At 50.2% G+C, this 21,025-nt stretch overlaps 1 protein-coding gene across 6 annotated transcripts; it reads left to right on the top strand.

Annotated features, from left to right (window-relative positions):
- The first annotated feature begins 4,421 nt into the window (after window positions 1-4,421).
- LOC133347655 (uncharacterized) lies at window positions 4,422-16,044 on the top strand. Of its 6 annotated transcripts, none has more exons than XM_061560122.1 (8): window positions 4,422-4,518; window positions 5,533-5,741; window positions 6,576-6,810; window positions 7,775-7,927; window positions 8,752-8,829; window positions 11,656-11,769; window positions 12,450-14,687; window positions 15,976-16,044. In XM_061560122.1, exons 2-7 carry the CDS (start codon window positions 5,674-5,676, stop codon window positions 12,738-12,740), a joined length of 939 nt encoding a protein of 312 aa, XP_061416106.1. In that variant the 5' UTR covers window positions 4,422-4,518; window positions 5,533-5,673; the 3' UTR covers window positions 12,741-14,687; window positions 15,976-16,044. The 6 variants fall into 6 exon arrangements, with proteins under 6 accessions (XP_061416106.1, XP_061416102.1, XP_061416103.1 ...); XM_061560120.1 differs by having other exon boundaries at window positions 4,427-4,518; window positions 5,446-5,741; XM_061560123.1 differs by having other exon boundaries at window positions 4,438-4,518; window positions 5,648-5,741.
- The last annotated feature ends 4,981 nt before the right edge of the window (window positions 16,045-21,025 follow it).

The following is a 21,025-nucleotide window of genomic DNA, read 5'->3' as shown; positions in this document are numbered from 1 at the left end:
TATCCGGTAGGTGCGTGTGTGTGTGTTGAGTGTGTGTGTTGAGTGTGTGTGTGTTGAGTGTGTGTGTGTTGAGTGTGTGTGCGTGTGTGTTGAGTGTGTGTGTTGAGTGTGTGTGTGTTGAGTGTGTGTGTGTTGAGTGTGTGTGTGTTGAGTGTGTGTGTGTTGAGTGTGTGTGCGTTGAGTGTGTGTGCGTTGAGTGTGTGTGCGTTGAGTGTGTGTGCGTTGAGTGTGTGTGTGTTGAGTGTGTGTGTGTTGAGTGTGTGTGTGTTGAGTGTGTGTGTTGAGTATGACTAGTCTCGTTTCACTTCATGGACACCAGACAGAAGATTGGATGCGTCTTATTTTCCACAGTGTCCTCAAATCGAGCAAATACGGCAATAGTCTTTTACTTCCATTCGTCAATCCCCGGCAGGATGAAGAAGACGCCCCCCCCCCCCACACGTGTGTATGTATGTTAAACTTCGTTCACACCATACGTAGCCAATCGTGCTAACCGGAGGTGCGGGGGAAGGACAACAAACTAGACACGAAAGCAAACACAAAGATAAGTGCTAAAGAAATACGTTTTCAATCTAAATATTGAAGTGCATAGCTCCCAGTTGCTTTCTAATATCGGATGGAAGAGTGTTCCAGACGGCCGTAAACGGGCATCTTAAAGCGCGCGATGCGGTGACCACACACGATGCAATGTGCTGGGGAACCCTTTCATCCACACAGCGTCGGTTTTGTTTTGTTTTAAGAATTTAGATGGAGGGAGGAGGGGGGCTGAATCCTCAGCAGTGGGGGGGGGGGGGGGGGGCAGGGGGGTCCTCATCCTCCTGCAGCCCGCACCAGTCGCCCCCCACACACAGACGATCTCCGACTCCACGGTCGCCTTATCAGATCATCGGTGCATTGGAATACGCGCCATTCCGATGGCACAAGGCCATCACGAGGGCGCTACTTTCCACAGACATCGTCTGCGTGTAGTTTCGGACGAGCGGGTGGATGTTGCTATTGATTCCCAGTCGAGTAGTTTGCGGGTAATTTGTTTTCTCCAAATTTCGCAAATGTGAATTGTGACGCTGCGAACGCACGGCCTACTCATTTTCAAAGAACACCATTGGCACTTTAACGTACACTGTATAAGCAGTTTTCATGGCCAATACACTTTCGGCAAGGACCAGGGCGGCCTAGGGGTTCGAACCGCGTCCCCCCCCCAACCAGCAACACAAAGTGGCACACGTGTTGGCGACAAGTCGTCACCCTCTTCGCCCGGAGACGGTGAGTCACGTTGTCACCGGGCAGTGACGGACGTGTAATTTTATAGTGTTACCCTCTTCACCCTGGCTGGGAGACGCAGAGACGCTGCTGCCCTCGGAGACCAACAATGGATTTGGAAAGGGGGGAGGGGGGTGGAGTTCTCTCCCAAAAAAAAGACACGTCGAGCCACATATACCAATTTCTTCCATCGTTCCAAATGTTACATCTGTCGAAACGGCCACGCTGGAGGGCCCCATTGTTTTCCCAATTTAACTTTGATTGCATGATTACCAAAAAAAAAAACCTCTTCTTTATTAAGTTCTCGCATCATTTCCCGTGGTTCGTTTCCATCGGTTGTTACAACGGCCGCCTGTTATCGGCACGTAACGTTACTTTTGTGTTTAAATCAAGAGTGTGACTCAAGATGAATACGAGCGAGACTAAAGTCACGTACAATACGGTCGCTAAACAAATTTAAGATATTTTTTCGAGGGTTTTTTCGACGGGGTAGGAGGGGATCACGATTGGAAAACACGGCAGGGTGTGTTTAGCACGTAGGCTTTCGCGAGCAATATTATCCATAATGGAGGGGGGTTTTTTCGGGTGAGATCGTGTAAATACACGGTGCTTCAAAAAAACGTGAACACTTCCGCTGATAATTTGCAACAACACCACAAGTAATGCTGCCTCCGGGCTCTGGAGACCACCCGGAGAAGATTCCAGGCACGCGTTGACAACGATGACGAACAAGTGGAGACTCTTTGACTTTTTGAAGCTATTAACATCACATTTGTTATCATGTTACAGTTTATTATCCGTTATTTTTCCATGAAAAACGATCGTCCCCTAAACATGTTAACCTTTTTTTGAAGCACGCTGTATAAATGTGTCGTTAAACCCGCCACCACCTGATACAGCCAATTAGTAATGGTTGTCGCGTAAACAAAAAGTGCCAATTCGTTACTAGTTGAGTACATTGGAGAGTAAACCCCACAACAAAATTTACCATTCGAGTACCGTGACGTTTCGCCGGTAATGACAACCAGCTTCATCAGGTCACAGCCAGAGTTGTGGAGAAATCCTCCCGTTTCGGTTGTGTCGGCTGGTGTCGGGTGGCGGCGGGTTTTTAACGACATCTTCATATTTATGTTGAAATGTAGACGCGGGCGAGTGCAGGCTGGAGTGTACATTGGGATAACGGAGCTCGGTGAACTAAACAACTTGGTTGTGATAGGTGTAAGTACTGCCTGCCATACCGCACGGATCGTACACGTGGGCAACTTGAAAGGGAGTGGAACAAAAAGCAGAAGAGCGTGCAAAGAATCATGGAGAGGTGCGTCCTCGGAATTACATTGAGAGACAGAAAGAGAATGACACGTGGTTTTTGGCATGAACGCAAGCTAAAGACGCGATTTTATTTGGCAATAAAAGTATTTGACTTGATCGGCCTGTTAGATGACCCTGAAGCGATGATGGGTGGAATTTAACGTCACCCCCAACCCACCTCCCTGCCGCGTGATAAAGAGTCTTTACGTATACAGTCCTTTCGATTTCGTTCTCTCGTCGTGATCGCCATCCTTGATCAATCCACTCCTGGTTGAGATGCCTATCCAAGCTGGTGCCATCTCTCTTCTGCGATGCAACAATCCGCCTTGCCACCTGCACACGAGCCGATTTCATTACTCCAACTCCGCAGTTTGCCGGCCCTCTCGTTCCCCATCTCCACGCGTCAATTACATTAATTTAAGCCCATCGGCTAGTCGGAGTTTCCCTACCGGACTCGTACTGATCGGCAGCATTTTGTTCGGACGCGTAAACTCTGGACCGGTTTTCCTCTGATTTTGCCGGGTGCAGTGGGAGCACATTTTGTTGGCACACACTGCCCTATAGACACGGCAAGCCGAGTTCGATTCTGGGCCACGGCCGACGGTATTGACATGCGACGTGAACCGGTCCTGGACCGCCGAAACATTCACCGACGCGCACGCCACGCTCACCAGCGTGGTGAGGAAACGTCAATCAAACCCCCCACGACCACCGTGGCACATGTGGGGGGAGTCGGGGGGGGGGGGCCTTCATCCAGCAATTGATTGACAAAGCGGCTGTAAACTAATTAATGTGTGAGCTCCACCGTGCTGAATTGAATGCGTGCATCACTCTTCAAACAGCGCGGTCTAGTTTATTTAAAGTCAAGCCCCAAGTGCAGTCCCAGCAGCTGTTTGAACAGCCACCCCCGCGGGCGCTGTCGGTTTGTTTGCTGCCTGGGTGGATGTGAGCGACCGAGCGAGTGATGCCCTCATCAGGTCGCAGCCAGCCGTGTCCACACCACCACCCGAACCATTGCGTCATGTTTGCCTTGGCCTGGTCTCCATGCCGTCTGAAAAAATTCAAACACTGGCGCGCACCTCCCACCCACACTGCGTGACAACACAATGTCCATTCTCCTCTGCTGTCCCCCCCCCCCCCCCCCCCCCATAGTCTGGAACTCCCTTCCCACCAGCCATTCGTGTTGTCAACTCCCTGTCCCTGATCAAGACCCGGCTCAGAACCTCCTCCACTTTTATTTCCCTTCTGTCTACAACTGACTGTCTCTTTCTCTGTGCAAAATAAATACTCCCCGCTGTTTCTGTGCAGCAAATTGCGATTATGCGGTCACATTTAGATGCTGTATAACAAGCCAAATTGTGCTGTGTTCATCATAATTATCTTCCTTGATCTATCCGCTGCTGGATTGTATTCTGCCTTCCTGGATCTGGTCCTGCCAGATCAGCATGTGGCCTAACCCAAAAAGAAATTATGAATCGTAATTTTGGCCTGCGAAAAGCACCGTTTTAAGAAAAGATTTACGCTTCGGTTCACATCGACTCGGTTGTAAATAAAACCCAGGCTTCCCGATGAGGAACGACCGGAGACGCCCAGCATATTCTCGCACGGTTAAAACAAACGACCTTTATTTAATAAAGCTAATTTACCAATCGAACGACGATTTCTGAACTGGCCTCCTGCCGTTGCACCAATTACTCAACAACGCCCAGAACTAAGTGGTTGAGGGTTTTTTGACACAAAATGTCAATAGCCCAACGCGAGTCAAGGCCCCACCTGAACACACACTCTTTAGCAAGCAAGTGGCAAAACCCAGAGAGCGCCCACTCGCTCACTCACATGCTCTCGCTCGCTCGCTCGATTCACATACACGGGTTGCCTGGCTACTCACGCCAATCTTACACATTTGTGTGCCGGAATCCAAAGGTGCGTCTGTGCTGGGTTCAATTACAGGTACGAAGGCCTGGGACATTAGAACAAGACGCCTGTGTTTGTGTGTATTTTATTCGTGTGTCCGTGATAAGATGGTGTTTTCTAGTTTTTTGCTATTTATGTTTAATTGGTAGTCTCTGCTGCCATCAAGACATTAGTACTAGATGTCTTCAGACAAGAGGCACACTGTAACAATGAATATATTCAGTCGGGAATTGGCCAAACATTTTACAATGTTTGATGTTTATCTTCCTTCTTGAGAATCAATAATATTTCGCTGGACTGGTAGTGTAACGATATAATAATAGTAATGTGTTACAGCCTTTGTCAATCCACCGCTGGATGAAGGCCTCCTTTCACCCTGCGTCGGTCGAAGTATTCATTTAACAATACTTAACCACGTTGGTTCGTGCTGGCTCTAGAAGTGGGTCAAGATGTGGTTCAGGAGCGGTTCTGATAAACACTCGACACTGACGTTTACTCGCGGCCTGAAATCATCCCAGGTCGCCGGGTTCACAGCTCAGGGCATTATGAACCACGGGGTCACCGCGATCAACTGTTGCTATTGTCAGCGTGGTGAAGTATGGTCAAGTTGTTTCCCACGACCGAGATGGCGTGGGGGAGACCTTCATCTAGCAACGGACTGACAATGGAGGGCTTGTACATGTTCACAAGTACCTTTGTCGTGATCATGTTAGGTTGACGAGGAGCTCACTTCTCGAGCAGGCAGTATGAACTACCTTTGGGCTAAACCAATCAAGCGAGAACAAAGCCCCTGTCGAGTTGGATAACTAATTAATGACGACCACGCAGTCGTCTCCGGTGACAGGGGATGCCGCTGCCACGCGCTCCATGCTGAGCGGCGTCGAGGAGGAGGAGCCCGCGTCTGTGTCTCAAGGAGGAGCCCGTGTCTGTGTCTCAAGGAGGAGCCCGTGTCTGTGTCTCAAGAAGGAGGAGGAGGCCGCGTCTGTGTCTCGAGGAGGAGGAGGAGCCCGTGTCTGTGTCTCAAGGAGGAGCCCGTGTCTGTGTCTCAAGGAGGAGGAGGAGGCCGCGTCTGTGTCTCAAGGAAGAGGAGGCCGTGTCTGTGTCTCAAGGAGGAGCCCGTGTCTGTGTCTCAAGGAGGAGGAGGAGGCCGTGTCTGTGTCTCTAGGAGGCCGCGTCTGTGTCCCGTACCCCATGGACGGTGCAGCCGCCCCCACGGAGGGGAAGGGTCATCACGCATTCGGCGACGCGTACCTCGACAGGTATGTTCCTCGCCGTCATTATTATTATTTTGTTCAGAATTCCCCGATGCCACAGCCTAGATAGATCGATTGATTGATCCTGCACACCTGCTCAGAGATCCATAGAGTCCACGCACGCGAGACGATATCATAGCTCTCACCTCCGCAGTGGAGGTCCTCTCGGATGGCTTTCACATCCTTTGGGGCTACCACTTCATTTTTGGTCTCGACCACCGGCCATCATCCCTTGTAGCGACGCGTCCTACGCGAGCGTGTTTCAATGTTTCAATGTTTCACAGTAGCTCTGATGACCCTGGAGCGCCGAGCCTAGACTCTTGTCCGTGGAGTTTCTGAGTTGTAATAAGATGCACATATTCACGCTTCGTCTTCACTCTTCATCATTTGTTCCATTTTATTTATTCAATATTTGATTTAACATGCTGTGATATATGGATCAGACATATGGACATTGAGAAAGAAAATCTAAAAGCTGAAAATATGCAAGGATATATAGGGCGATGCGTGCTTGGAATTACAGAGACAGACGTGGAAACGCGTGGATTATATAACGCAAGCAAGATATGGGACATACTTTTGACCGTGAATTAAAGTAAGTGAGCTTGCGCATGACAATCACGGCTAGAATGGTTTGAATGGCCAGTGGTCGACACTAACAAACGGAGTAGCAGCTAAAGGTTCGAAACTTCCACCGCGGATATCGACCGACGACGACATCATCCATTTCGTGCGCAGAAGCACGATGGCTTGATTTTCCGCCAGACCATGCTCGATCTCGGCTGACAGTGACGATGACAATGACGACGACGTCGACGACGCTGTCGATGGCGCGGACAGGCTGGTGGAGATCATCGCGAGGCACCTGGAGGTGGAGCCGCACCACGGGGTGCTCTGCGAGCCGTACGAGCCGCATGTGGCTCGGGCCCTCGTCGGACTCGGCTGCCTGCACTCCCCGCCGCGGCCCTGGGGCCCCGGGGAGACGGGGGCAGCCCGCGGCGCGATGCGAGGCCCCGACCGCGCGCTCGTCATGATGCTGGACACGGGGGGAGGGGAGGAGGAGGGAAGCCTGCAGGTGAGGGGAAGGGTCGAGAGGTGAGGGTTGAGGCCACTGGGTGGTGTGGCTGGGAAAGGGCCCTGGCGCAAGGGAGCCGATGGGCCCTCTCCTCCCCCCCCCCTTATCTCGGCGCGCACGGCCCCTCCAGCTCGATTGGCCCCGGTGCAGCTTGATCGCCTGCACACTCGCCAGCTGCGCCACTGGTTAGGGTACAGAGGTGATCAGAGATGATGCTACTGCAGACGATGGTCCTGTCGCTGCTGCCGCTGCAGATGATGATGATGATGATTTTGGTGCTCCTGATAATCATGATCAGGGGTCGGCAACCTGCGCCTCCGGATGCGGCTCTTTGCGGACTGCGTCGTCACGTGGTGTATGTACGAATGTACTCACGTGCATTGCGGCTCTTGAAGGATTGAGTTTGTTCCGAATTCGACAAAAATGGCTCATTGTTATATTGGTTTGCTGACTCCTGATTATGATCATGATGATAATACCACTGATCACGATGGCGGCAATTCTGCTACTGATAATCACAATTATCATGAGGATGATGGTGATGCTGTTTTCTGCAGGTTATGACGCTACTACTACCGCTGATAATGATGATGATGATGATCATGACGATGGGTCTGCTGATGATTCTAATACCGCTGATCACGACGATGATGATGATAACGATGATGCTGCCGCTGATCACGATGATGATGGTGACAATGCTAATGATGATGATGATGAAAACAATGATGCTGCTAATCACGACGACGATGATGATGATGGTAACGATGATGCCCGCTGCTGCTGATCACGATGATGGTGACGATGATGATAACAATGATGCCCGCTGATGCGGATCACGATGATGGTGACGATGATGATAACAATGATGCCCGCTGCTGCGGATCACGATGATGGTGACCATGATGATGAAGGCGTCAATGGTGATGATGGTAAAGCGGCCGTGCTCGCTTCGCCCCCACAGAGCCCCTCGGAGGCGACTCTAGCCCGCGTGTTGTCCTCGCTGCCCGCCGGCGGGAGGCTGCTGGTGGTGCGGCGCCCCCACGGGGTCTGCTCTCTGCCGCTGTTCAGCGCCGCGCGCCGCCGCCTTCACGCCCCGGAGGAGGCCTCCTGCACCGTGAGCCCTCGCGTCTCACGGAATTTGTATTATGATTATCGTGTTGATGTCTATGATTATTCATGACGCTTTCATACCCGGCAAAATGCCTCGCCGAGTCTCAAGACAATAGGAGGGTCCTGATACGTTTTTTCGCAGGTGAGGGGGGGGGGGGCGACGATTGTGATGCGTTTACAAATTAAGTCATTTTTAAAAAAATGTCAAATTTGGACCGTGACTTCAGCACACGAGGGCCGACTCTGTTTCGAATGACATCCCGGGATCTTTAACGTCCACTGTGAAGCTGACGGTGCGTGTTTCTTTTTTGCAATGGTTAACACACCCGCAGCATTATCCAGGGCTGCCTGGTGGATACTTTTAGCGCCGCCAGTGCACTCGCATGGGCACCGTGACTAGTAGCCACGGTCACAGCAGGAGTGATACCGGGCGTGGTGTCCAGGGTGCGCCGACCCGGAGAGACCCGTCAGTGAATCGCTGGTGAGGACCCACACGACGAACGCACCACCAAGGCCCTCCAGCACGAGCATTGGCCACGGCGATTGGGGGAAATGGTAGACGGGGAAGGCCGAGATCAAGATGGATACAAAGGTGCGAGTGGCAAGAGGCAGCAAGTCGCCAGCACACACGCGGCAGATAATAAGTGAAGAGCAATTGACCAATAAGCCATGGACTCTGGTGGATTGTTACCGTGAGGCATGACGAGGCCTTGGGGAGGCCTTTAACGAGAAGTGGAATGATCGAGGCTGACTGTGGCGACGACGATGATAAGGTGTCATTTATCTTCGCGTCTGTTTTGATGTTCACCTTTTTTCCGCTCTTTACAGAAAATAATCAGCTGCCTGAAAGACGTGGGGGCCGATGTTGAGTGGGACGTGGCGCGAATTCCCATCACGGTCTCAAAGGTGACCTCTGCGTCTGATCCAGGGGTTCTTCAAGTCCCGGCTCGAAGCCTTTTATTTTTCATCTGCCCATGACTGCTTCTTGCTATTGGATAACTATGCCGACTGTTGCTCTACAGCATCTTTAAGACGCAGTCGCATTTCGACCCTGTACAAATCCACATTGCACTTAATGTGCGTGTATGGATCTCTTAAGTCTCTAAGGCAATGGGTCTCTATGTAAGTCTGTGGGTCTCTATGTAAGTCTGTGGGTCTCTATGTAAGTCTGTGGGTCTCTATGTAAGTCTGTGGGTCTCTATGTGAGTCTGTGCGTCTCTATGTAAGTATGTGGGTCTCTATGTAAGTCTGTGGGTCTCTATGTAAGTCTGTGGGTCGCTATGTAAGTCTGTGGATATCTATGTAAATCTGTGGGTCTCTATGTAAGTCTATGGGTCTCTATGTGAGTCTGTGGGTCTCTATGTAAGTCTGTGGGTCTCTATGTGATTCTACGGGTCTCTATGTAATTCTGCGGGTCTCTATGTAAGTCTGTGGGTCTCTATGTAAGTCTGTGGGTCTCTATGTAAGTCTGTGGGTCTCTATGTAAGTCTGTGGGTCTCTATGTAAGTCTGTGGGTCTCTATGTGATTCTACGGGTCTCTATGTAAGTCTGTGGGTCTCTATGTAAGTCTGTGGGTCTCTATGTAAGTCTGTGGGTCTCTATGTAATTCTGCGGGTCTCTATGTAAGTCTGTGGGTCTCTATGTAAGTCTGTGGGTCTCTATGTAAGTCTGTGGGTCTCTATGTAAGTCTGTGGGTCTCTATGTAAGTCTGTGGGTCTCTATGTATGTATGTGGGTCTCTATGTAAGCCTGTGGGTCTCTATGTAAGTCTGTGGGTCTCTATGTAAGTCTGTGGGTCTCTATGTAAGTCTGTGGGTCTCTATGTAAGTCTCTCTATGTATGTATGTGGGTCTCTATGTGAGTCTGTGGGTCTCTATGTAAGTCTGTGGGTCTCTATGTGATTCTATGGGTCTCTATGTAATTCTGCGGGTCTCTATGTAAGTCTGTGGGTCTCTATGTAAGTCTGTGGGTCTCTATGTAAGTCTGTGGGTCTCTATGTTAGTCTGTGGGTCTCTATGTAAGTATGTGGGTCTCTGTGTAAGTCTGTGCGTCTCTATGTAAGTCTGTGGGTCTCTATGGTGTGTGGGTCTCTATGTAAGTCTGTGCGTCTCTATGTATGTATGTGGGTCTCTATGTGAGTCTGTGGGTCTCTATGTAAGTCTGTGGGTCTCTATGTGATTCTATGGGTCTCTATGTAATTCTGCGGGTCTCTATGTAAGTCTGTGGGTCTCTATGTAAGTCTGTGGGTCTCTATGTAAGTCTGTGGGTCTCTATGTAAGTCTGTGGGTCTCTATGTAATTCTGCGGGTCTCTATGTAGTCTGCGGGTCTCTATGTAAGCCTGTGGGTCTCTATGTAAGTCTGTGGGTCTCTATGTAAGTCTGTGGGTCTCTATGTAAGTCTGTGGGTCTCTATGTAAGTCTGTGGGTCTCTGTGTAAGTATGTGGGTCTCTGTGTAAGTCTGTGGGTCTCTATGTAAGTCTGTGGGTCTCTATGTAAGTATGTGGGTCTCTATGTAAGTCTGTGGGTCTCTATGTAAGTCTGTGGGTCTCTATGTAAGTCTGTGGGTCTCTATGTAAGTCTGTGGGTCTCTATGTAATTCTGCGGGTCTCTATGTAAGTCTGTGGGTCTCTATGTAAGCCTGTGGGTCTCTATGTAAGTCTGTTGATCTCTATGTAAGTCTGTTGGTCTATATGTAAGTCTGTGGGTCTCTATGTAAGTCTGTGGGTCTCTATGTAAGTCTGTGGGTCTCTATGTAATTATGCGGGTCTCTATGTAAGTCTGTGGGTCTGTATGTAAGCCTGTGGGTCTCTATGTAATTCTGCGGGTCTCTATGTAAGTTTGTGGGTCTCTATGTAAGTCTGTGGGTTTCTATGTAAGTCTGTGGGTCTCTATGGTCTGTGGGTCTCTATGTAAGTCTGTTGGTCTCTATGTAAGTCTGTGGGTCTCTATGTAAGTCTGAGGGTCTCTATGTAAGTCTGTGGGTCTCTATGTAAGTCTGTGGGTCTCTATGTAAGTCTGTGGGTCTCTATGTAAGTATGTGGGTCTCTATGTAAGTATGTGGGTCTCTGTGTAAGTCTGTGGGTCTCTATGTAAGTCTGTGGGTCTCTATGGTCTGTGGGTCTCTATGTAAGTCTGTGCATCTCTATGTATGTATGTGGGTCTCTATGTGAGTCTGTGGGTCTCTATGTAAATCTGTGGGTCTCTATGTGATTCTATGGGTCTCTATGTAATTCTGCGGGTCTCTATGTAAGTCTGTGGGTCTCTATGTAAGTCTGTGGGTCTCTATGTAAGTATGTGGGTCTCTGTGTAAGTCTGTGGGTCTCTATGTAAGTATGTGGGTCTCTGTGTAAGTCTGTGGGTCTCTGTGTAAGTCTGTGGGTCTCTATATAAGTCTGTGGGTCTCTATGTGAGTCTGTGGGTTTCTATGTAAGTCTGTGGGTCTCTATGTAAGTCTGTGGGTCTCTATGTAAGTCTGTGGGTCTCTATGTATGTCTGTGGGTCTCTGTGTAAGTCTGTGGGTCTCTATGTAAGTCTGTGGGTCTCTATGTAAGTCTGTGGGTCTCTATGTAAGTCTGTGGGTCTCTATGTATGTCTGTGGGTCTCTGTGTAAGTCTGTGGGTCTCTATGTAAGTCTGTGGGTCTCTGTGTATGCCTGGGCTCTCTGTCGAGCGGCGTGCGGTCTAATTCCGACGCTCTGTCGCGGATTCTCGTCGTGGCCGCGGTCCCTTGCAGAGCGGCTGGCTCGGCGTGCTGCGAGGGCGCCGCTTGGGGCTGCTGAGCGCGATGAGTGACCGCGACATCCGCGAGGGCATCCGGGAGCTCTGCGAGGGATGCCTCAAGTACTCGGTGAGCTCACGGGAGAAGCGCTGCGCGCACATTCGAACGCGGTGCAAGTTCGCGCAGGTGCACATGCGCAGCCCTATGTGTAACAAGAAGAAACAATCCACTGCTGGATGAGGGCCTCCTGCCCCCCCCCCCCCTACCACCCACCCCCGTGTGAGGGTCATGGAAGGTTATTTGACCGCACTGGGGCACGCTGGCCAGTGCGGGTTCGTGCAGCGTAGATGTGGGAGCAGTACGAGAGTGGATGTTGCTCTACTGTACGGGTAGGGTTCAATGGCACTGCGTATTTGGATGTAGCTGTCATTACATCAAACCAAGAAACGTGTCCCCTGTCAAACCCCAGTAATTAAATTAAATATTTTAAAAAATCGATCTTTCTTTTTTTTATTCTCCGTCTTTTTTCTCTTATTCATCCCGTTTTTCTAACTATTGTGGGTGATTATTTTTGTGTGCACATATAACTTAGATCATTATCACTTAATTTGTAATGATGTGATCCTTACACCCACAATGCGATGCGTGCGCTGTGAGTGTCCGGATCAACAATTGCGGTGCCCACCAATCAGTCGACGCATCGTTCCCAGCAAACCCATCGATCCCGATGTATCAATGACTCAGCCACAGTGACCCCGAGCCGGCCGCCCTTTGCTCGCGATCCCCAAATCGCGTGTCGACTCTTGCAGGGGGACACGCTGGCGTTCGAGGACCTCGTCATGTTCATCACGGCCACGAGGAGGACCGCTCACGAAGCCACCCACCACCCCCACGTGCAGCGCAGAGGATCCGGCCTGCACCCCGCACCCTCGCCCTGCGAACCGCAGTACAAGCTACCCCTCACCCACGAGCTCCGAGCCCTGCTCGCCACCAAGACGACCGCTTCAGCCGATGCCCCCCTCTCTCACCCACCACCACCACCGCCCCCCCAACTTAAGCGCAGCTCATCCCGAGTTTCCGCGTCTCCGCGTAACCGATGAGCGTTAAGGGGCCGTCCATAAATGACGTCACTCACCTGGGGAGGGGGGGGTCAGACATTTGTGACGATGTGTGACGAGGGGGGGGGGGTTTGAGAAATGTGACGCCACGTAAAAATGCGAAACTTTTAATAGATATAGACAACACGTTCTACTTAATTAAATATACTTTTTGATAAATGTTTTCTCCTACAACATCAGAGTGCAGCGCCACATTAAATACGTACTACAATGACAATAGTTTAAAGCGATTTGAAGCATGTTTTTTTTTTTGGGGGGGGCAGAGCTTTGTGACGTCATATTTGAGGGGGGGTCTGACTTTTTGTGACGCCGTGTGACGAGGGGGTCAAAAAATCGTCCAAAATCGCGTGACGTCATTTATGGACGGCCCCTAACAAGATAAGCGGTTCATGTTGAATGAGATAAGGATGTGGTATTGGATGAGTCAAGGGTTTCCGTATTCGATGAGAATACGTTTCAGTGTTGAATGTGGCGAATGTTCTGAGTGGGATGAGACGAGAGTTCTGTGCGCCTTGAACCTTCGTGCAATGCGCATCACTACCACCGGGAATATGAAGCGTTACGTTCCATCTCAGTACCATCGATCTGACGAAAACCCCGTCTCAATATGTTTCGACTCTAATTTGGTGATGTTTTGATACTAATTCAAGCACACTAAGTGTGTGTGTGTGTTTTACATATATACATATTCAACTGTTATACTCTGCTTTACATAAAAAAAAACAATTGAGTTTGCGGGCATCCGTAGTGGACTTGTGAACGGGCAAGCGAAATAAGAAATCGCTTTGCGTTCCTGAGCAACGCAGCCTGGAAGAGCGCGCGCCGAGTCTGATCACAGCGCTGTTGCACGTGGTGGTTTCTCGGGGTCCAAGATGACTCCGGCCATGCAACTTAAACTGTGGCCCGCATAGTAACCCGCTGTAGTCCCTACGATCTTTCAACGGAAGAGGGACAACACAAACTACACTCACTAGATTCGAAGCTTTCGTGACTGCGGTAAAGTCACGTAGAAAATAAAATAATAATAGAATACGACGTTTCGGTCGCAACACAAGCAGCCATCATCAGGTAAGAATGAATGATAAAACACAGACACGGGAACAGCGTTGGCAGACACACATGCAGAGAGAGAGACACACACACAAAGACACGCCGAGCGAGACACACACCAAGCAAACCTCTACTGAAGTCCTCTCCTGGCGAGCAGACCTCGACATTGGCATTTAGCTCGTGAACATATTGCATTGCACAAGAATATAATTGCTTATTTTCTGAGACTACATATTATTCTTTACTACGCTTTATTTTTACCAAGCAAAGCCTCACTCAGTCTCACGAGTCTTTTTCATTTGTCAATCCGCCCACAGTATTAACCACAGCGGCCTTCCGGATTCAAACCACAAAACCTCTGCAACGAACGAACGCGCTACCCACTACTGGGCCGTGCCATCGCCCGATAGCAAGCCCAAACTACAACACTCTTGTAGAAAACAAACACGTTATTTCCACCCAGCACCTGCAATCCACCCAGCACCAACAATCCACCTATCATCAACAATCCACCCAGCCCCTGCACGAACTGATTCTATCGCTTCATCTCCTCGGCGGTCGACTTTTCAGACGTGCGTAACAAATCCTCGGCCGCCACTCCGTGAAAATGAAATGAATTTTGAGTGAGTTCGAAAAAAATATTTTACGTTCACAAAAATAAACAATATTCTCCGGGTGCCATTCCGAAACAGGAGTCACTAATTCCTGGAAACGCGTGTAATTAATAGGGGGTTCGCACAGGCAAATCGCTGCTGCTGCTGCTGTGAATAAGGAGGCAAACACCGGGGGCCATGAATGGGACGTGTTGAGTCGCCACGAGGACGCCCCGCACCGACTCCCAGGCACTCGCGCGCATTCCTCCACGCTCCCTCCGCGCAGGTACAGCACACGCGAGAGACACGTGTGCCCTGGAGGCATATACGGAGGCACATATGTGTACACCCACGGGGCGAACGGACACATCCGTACAAATTCTAGATTTGAAGCTTTCGTGACTGCAAGGATTCATACTCTTAGTTCTTTCGGTAAAGTCACGTAGGTAAAAAATGATTATTTTATTATTATTTTATTTTAATTAATTTTAATTTCATTTTTTACCTACGTGACTTTACCGAAAGAACTAAGAGTATACATCCGTACAAAGACAAGGATCCCCCCGTATAGCCTCTAACATGGACGAGCACCTTACGAAGAAGGCTGACACGGCACACGCTGGGTAGCTATAACACAGCGCCCGGTCCGCCTTTGTCTCCCCAGTGTTGATGCTTACAAACCTCGGGGGACCGGATTAGTTCATCACTCGCCGCTAATGTTGGCCGTGAGCGGGAATCGAACTCAGGAGGCCGGGTATGTGGTTCCGTGCGCGCTAACCATTGCGCCACTGCTTCCCAGCATATATGCACAAACTCTCACACACACACCACAGCCACGCATTCATGCAGCTGTGAAAACATCTCAGATGAAATGTACCTGAGACCTTGTATATGACAGATACGCACGCTCCCTCTCTCCATCGCAGTGTGTGTGTGTAACCTTGGGGAGCGGTAGTGTAACGGTTAGGGCGCTGCGCTGCAGCTGCGAACCTGGCGTCGCGAGTTCGTATTCCCGCTCACGGTCAAAAGCAGTGACGACTATCTGAACCGGTCCTGGGCCTCCCCTAGGTCGACTCAGTCTCATATTAATACCTGGTGCAATGTGTAAACATTGCCACTAGGGAGACAAAGGCGGCCGGGCGTGGTGCTGGCCACCCACCCCTTCGTGTGCCGTTCCGGCCTTCAGAGGTGCTCGCTAACAGCACTTGCCCCTGCAGTCTGTTGCAGGCTCTAAGGGGGGATCTTTGCCTTTTGTCTGTGTGCAATAACGCATGTGATTGCACGTATATGTTCAGTTTAAGTTTAGTTTAATCGACAAAAGAGGAGTCGCTATTTGCTAGAGCGACCCGGGCCATTCGTCTGCCAGTAGGGGGGTGACGATGGCTTTGCGGGTAATCCCAAACTTGAGTCATTTGCGGAGTAATTTTCCAATTTTAACACATTAGAACGCTGATGCCGGCACACAATGGCACACAATGTGCAGCCCAGGGACGCGTGTGTGTGTGCGACATTGTGCCTGTGTGTGTGTGTGTGCGGCGTTGTGCTTGTGTGTGTGTCCGCATGGACGTGGGGAGCGGTGGAGCCAGCGGTTAGCGCTCTGCGCTGCGAACTCGGCGACCCGAGTTCGATTCCCGCTCACGGACAGCATCAGTGACGGAATATCCTGCACCAGTCCTGGAGAGACAAAGGCGGCCGGGTTTAATGCTGCCCACCCACCCCCTCGCATACCATGCCAGCCGTTCATAGGTGCTCGCGAACAGCACTTGCCCTTACAGTCTGTTACGGCTTTGCAGGAGGTCATATAGGACTCATGGGGAGCGGTGGCGCAGTAGTTAGGGAACAGCGCGACTAACTACCGCCCGCAGCTAACATCGGTAGCGAGTGATAACAAAACCGGTCCTGGGCGTCCCCTATGTCAACTGAGCCTTAATTGGGTACCCGGGGTGCGGCATGGAAACCTCAGCACTTGGGAAACGACAGCGGTCGGGCATGACACAACGTGGCGATGATGCGAGTCGTGATGACTTGATGATATATATACACTCACTATGAGAAACTGGTGGGGTGTGGGGGGATCTTTGTCGTTGTGCAAACGTCGTGGTGTTATTTCACACGGACAACTTCTTCTTCTTTTCTCCAATGTCACTTTATTCGTACAGAACTCATCGCGTTCAGCACCACGCGTCTCCGTCGCAACTCCTCCACTCGTACCGGCTCGTCGGCCACGCTCCACTCGCTCTCTTTCTCGCTCCGCTAGCCCCTTACGTTGCCCCTCTCCTGGCTTCTCCACTGCTAGCCTCTCACTATACACTCCGCTAGCTTCTCCACTGCTAGCCTCTCACTAAACACTCCGCTACCTTCTCCACTGCTAGCCTCTCACTATACACTCCGCTAGCTTCTCCACTGCTAGCCTCTCACTATACACTCCGCTAGCTTCTCCACTGCTAGCCTCTCACTATATACACTCTGCTAGCTTCTCCACTGCTAGCCTCTCACTATACACTCTGCTAGCCTCTCACTATACACTCCGCTAGCTTCTCCACTGCTAGCCTCTCACTATGCACTCTGCTAGCTTCTCCACTGCTAGCCTCTCACTATACACTCCGCTAGCTTCTCTACTGCTAGCCTCTCACTATACACTCTGCTAGCCTCTCACTATACACTCTGCTAGCTTCTCTACTGCTAGCCTCTCACTATGCACTCTGCTAGCTTCTCCACTGCTAGCCTCTCACTATACACTCCGCTAGCTTCTCCACTGCTAGCCTCTCACTATATACACTCTGCTAGCTTCTCCACTGCTAGCCTCTCACTATACACTCTGCTAGCCTCTCACTATACACTCTGCTAGCTTCTCTACTGCTAGCCTCTCACTATGCACTCTGCTAGCTTCTCCACTGCTAGCCTCTCACTATACACTCCGCTAGCTTCTCCACTGCTAGCCTCTCACTATATACACTCTGCTAGCTTCTCCACTGCTAGCCTCTCACTATACACTCTGCTAGCCTCTCACTATACACTCTGCTAGCTTCTATACTGCTAGCCTCTCACTATGCACTCTGCTAGCTTCTCCACTGCTAGCCTCTCACTATACACTCTGCTAGCTTCTCCACTGCTAGCCTCTCACTATATACACTCTGCTAGCTTCTCCACTGCTAGCCTCTCACTATACACTCTGCTAGCCTCTCACTATACACTCCGCTAGCTTCTCCACTGCTAGCCTCTCACTATGCACTCCGCTAGCCTCTTACTATACACTCTGCCAGCTTCTCTACTGCTAGCCTCTCACTATACACTCCGCTAGCTTCTCCACTGCTAGCCTCTCACTATACACTCTGCTAGCCTCTCACTATACACTCTGCCAGCTTCTCTACTGCTAGCCTCTCACTATGCACTCCGCTAGCTTCTCCACTGCTAGCCTCTCACTATACACTCCGCTAGCTTCTCCACTGCTAGCCTCTCACTATACACTCTGCTAGCCTCTCACTATACACTCTGCCAGCTTCTCTACTGCTAGCCTCTCACTATGCACTCTGCTAGCTTCTCCACTGCTAGCCTCTCACTATACACTCTGCTAGCCTCTCACTATACACTCTGCCAGCTTCTCTACTGCTAGCCTCTCACTATGCACTCCGCTAGCTTCTCCACTGCTAGCCTCTCACTATACACTCCGCTAGCTTCTCCACTGCTAGCCTCTCACTATACACTCTGCTAGCCTCTCACTATACACTCTGCCAGCTTCTCTACTGCTAGCCTCTCACTATGCACTCTGCTAGCTTCTCCACTGCTAGCCTCTCACTATACACTCTGCTAGCCTCTCACTATACACTCTGCCAGCTTCTCTACTGCTAGCCTCTCACTATGCACTCTGCTAGCTTCTCCACTGCTAGCTTGCCTACCCTCACTCCCCCAACCTCGCCCTTGCCTCCAGCGGGGGATCAGCCAACACCGCTGGTGAGGACGAGGTGTGGAGAGCGGGGTCCCGGGCTTCTCTTGAATTCACTCCAACCAACTCAACTCCTCTTCCTCACACGGTCCTATTTTATCCCCCTGCTCATTCAATGCGTGTTCTCCCCCTTATCGCCACTATCTCTCGCCTCCGTGCCCCCTTCTCTGCGTTTGCATTTGCAAACAGCCAATCACCGCCTCTTGCCCTAATTGCTGGCGTCTCTCCGTCTGCTGTCAGCCAGGCCACCCGCCTGCACCTGCTGATTCTTAGGTGACCTCACTGCCTGCAACCCCGAACATAATGCAACTGCTGTTTGCAAACCCTGCGCGCGTTACGCCACTACGCAAATATGCCTGTATGTACAGGATGTAGAGGTGTGAGCCTTCGTAGTTGATCAATAACAACACTTGGCCCCACGAGTTGACAACACGGCGGGATTTTTGATTGGGTCTAAATGCGACTGTACTTGTGTCCGCTCGATACGGACACGTCAAAATCAGAACCTTTACGTCTTGCGCTTTGGTTCTTTCGGGAAAGTTACGTAGAAATAAAATAAATTAAATAATAGAGTACGACGTTTCGATTGCAACACAAGCAACCGTCATCAGGTAGAACTATATTTGAGAGAGAGACAAAACACAGACACGGAGACACACAGACACACAAGCAGAGAGAGACAACACAGAGACACAGAGAGAGAGAGACAAACAACATAGACACACAGAGAGAGGCAACACAGAGACACAGAGAGAGATACACAACATAGACACAGACAGAGAGATAACACAGAGACACAGAGAGAGAAAGACACAACATAGACACACAGAGAGAGACAACATAGACACACAGAGAGAGACAACACAGAGACACACAGAGAGAGAGAACACAGAAACACAGAGAGAGAGACACACAACAAAGACACACAGAGAGAGACACACAACATAAACACACAGAGAGAGACAACACAGAGCCACACAGAGAGAGAGAGACGCACAACATAGACACACAGAGACCCAATGCCTCTGTGTCGAGGTCTTAAATAGAGAGAGGGGGGGGGGCAGAGAGGGAGGTGGGTCTGCTGGGGCAGCTGCTGGAGCAGAGAAATTAGCATGTCAATGAATCCACCCCGAAGCGACCGAGGGAAATAAGATCGAATGGCCCTATGAGAGCCGGGTAAATTTTAGAGAGAGAAATAGTTTGAGAAAACAAAATTGAGCAAATCTCTTGGAAATGTAATGCAATGCAACACAGAGAGTCGGCTAGAATACAGTTAACGCATAGCCTGGTTGATTATGATCTCCAAAGATTGCTAAAATTAGAAGTCAAGTGAGAAATTTGACAGAGACACACAGAGAGATGTGTGGAAATCCACCCCGAAGCGGCTGGGGGAGGGACAGAGCGAATGGACCTTTCACTTATTCTGGAGGAATCCGATGAGTTGTGAAGCTCTTCTTCACGGATGTCCAGAACACACGTGTGTGTGTGTCATGCAGGGTTGAGCCTGTATAGTGCTTGGATGGGCGATCACATCGCACAAAACAGGCCATGTGGATGAGCAGATAAAAAGCAATTGTGTGTACTGTATTGTCCTTCTGTGCTCCCTGCCTTCAGCAATTCACGCTGACAAGAGTGGGGAAGTATGGTCAAATAACTCCCACAACCGGAACGGGGCGGGGAGTCCCTCATCCATCAGTGGATTGACCATGGCTGATGATTATGAATAATTGTTTAGCTGCCTTTGTTATTTGAGCGCCGCGGTGGCGAGATGTTAACTCCCTCGCCTGGTATGCAGAAGATCGTGAGTTCGATCCCGACCCTAACGCCTGCTGTATATGTGGAGTTTGCGGTGTCTTTCTCCGCGTGGTCGAGTGGATTTCCACATGATAAGCCACTTCGTTGAGCTGTCATTTGTTCTTAAGTCGCTTCTCAAAAATAGATATTGTGTAGCGCTCAGTGGGCCTTACCTGGTAAAATAAAAAGATAGTTTATAGTTTTAAATATGTAGTTTATTATTTGCACTCTGCCTCTTGGCTTCTCTATGTGGTGTGAAGAAGGACCAATGCATCAAACGTCACCTAGTCAATATTTTCTTCTTTTAAGGGTTAGTGGCCGTGTTATTGACGATTGTTGTTGAGTTTTGGTTATTTTTGCTTTCAAGAATGTTAATTAATTATTTACATTTTAATCTGATAATTAATACTCGTGCCAAATGTCAGCTTTCGTCTGCATGTGAATTTGAATGTACTTATGTACAGACAAAGATTCCCTGTATAACCTTTAACAGTCTGTTGGGGCAAGTGCTGTTAGCGAGCACCTATGAAGGCTGGAACTGCACACGAGAGGGTTGTGTGGCCAGGACCACGCTCGGCCGCCTTTGTCTCCCCAGTGCTGATATTTACCCACCGCACCAGGTACTCATTTAAGGCTGAGTCGACCAAGGGGAGGACGAGGACCGACTCCAATATATTTGCCACTCTTATTGGTCATGAATCAAACTCGGGTCGCTGTGTGTTCGTAGCGCAGCACGCTAACCACTGCGCCACCGCTCCCCACGGAACACGCACACACACACACAAACACGTGCTCTCACTCGGGTATATAAACCCAGCCGCGCATCCACATGGCTCAGACCACACTTCCCCTCTCGGCCTCTGAGCTCGCTACGCGTTTGGTGCTGT

This window comes from Lethenteron reissneri, chromosome 26 (assembly GCF_015708825.2).
Source record: "Lethenteron reissneri isolate LAM-NWPU_2019-01 chromosome 26, ASM1570882v1, whole genome shotgun sequence".
NCBI classification, from domain to species: domain Eukaryota; kingdom Metazoa; phylum Chordata; class Hyperoartia; order Petromyzontiformes; family Petromyzontidae; genus Lethenteron; species Lethenteron reissneri.
This window is presented reverse-complemented; position numbering and strand designations above follow the sequence as displayed.

Bases quoted from the DNA above. Each gene is read 5' to 3' on its own strand.
- LOC133347655 (XM_061560118.1), top strand. From the start codon at position 5,296: ATGACGACCACGCAGTCGTCTCCGGTGACAGGGGATGCCGCTGCCACG. The intron at 5,742-6,575 runs GTATGTTCCTCG...TGGCGCGGACAG, and splicing joins GGCGACGCGTACCTCGACAG to GCTGGTGGAGATCATCGCGA. The intron at 6,811-7,774 runs GTGAGGGGAAGG...TCGCCCCCACAG, and splicing joins AGGAGGAGGGAAGCCTGCAG to AGCCCCTCGGAGGCGACTCT.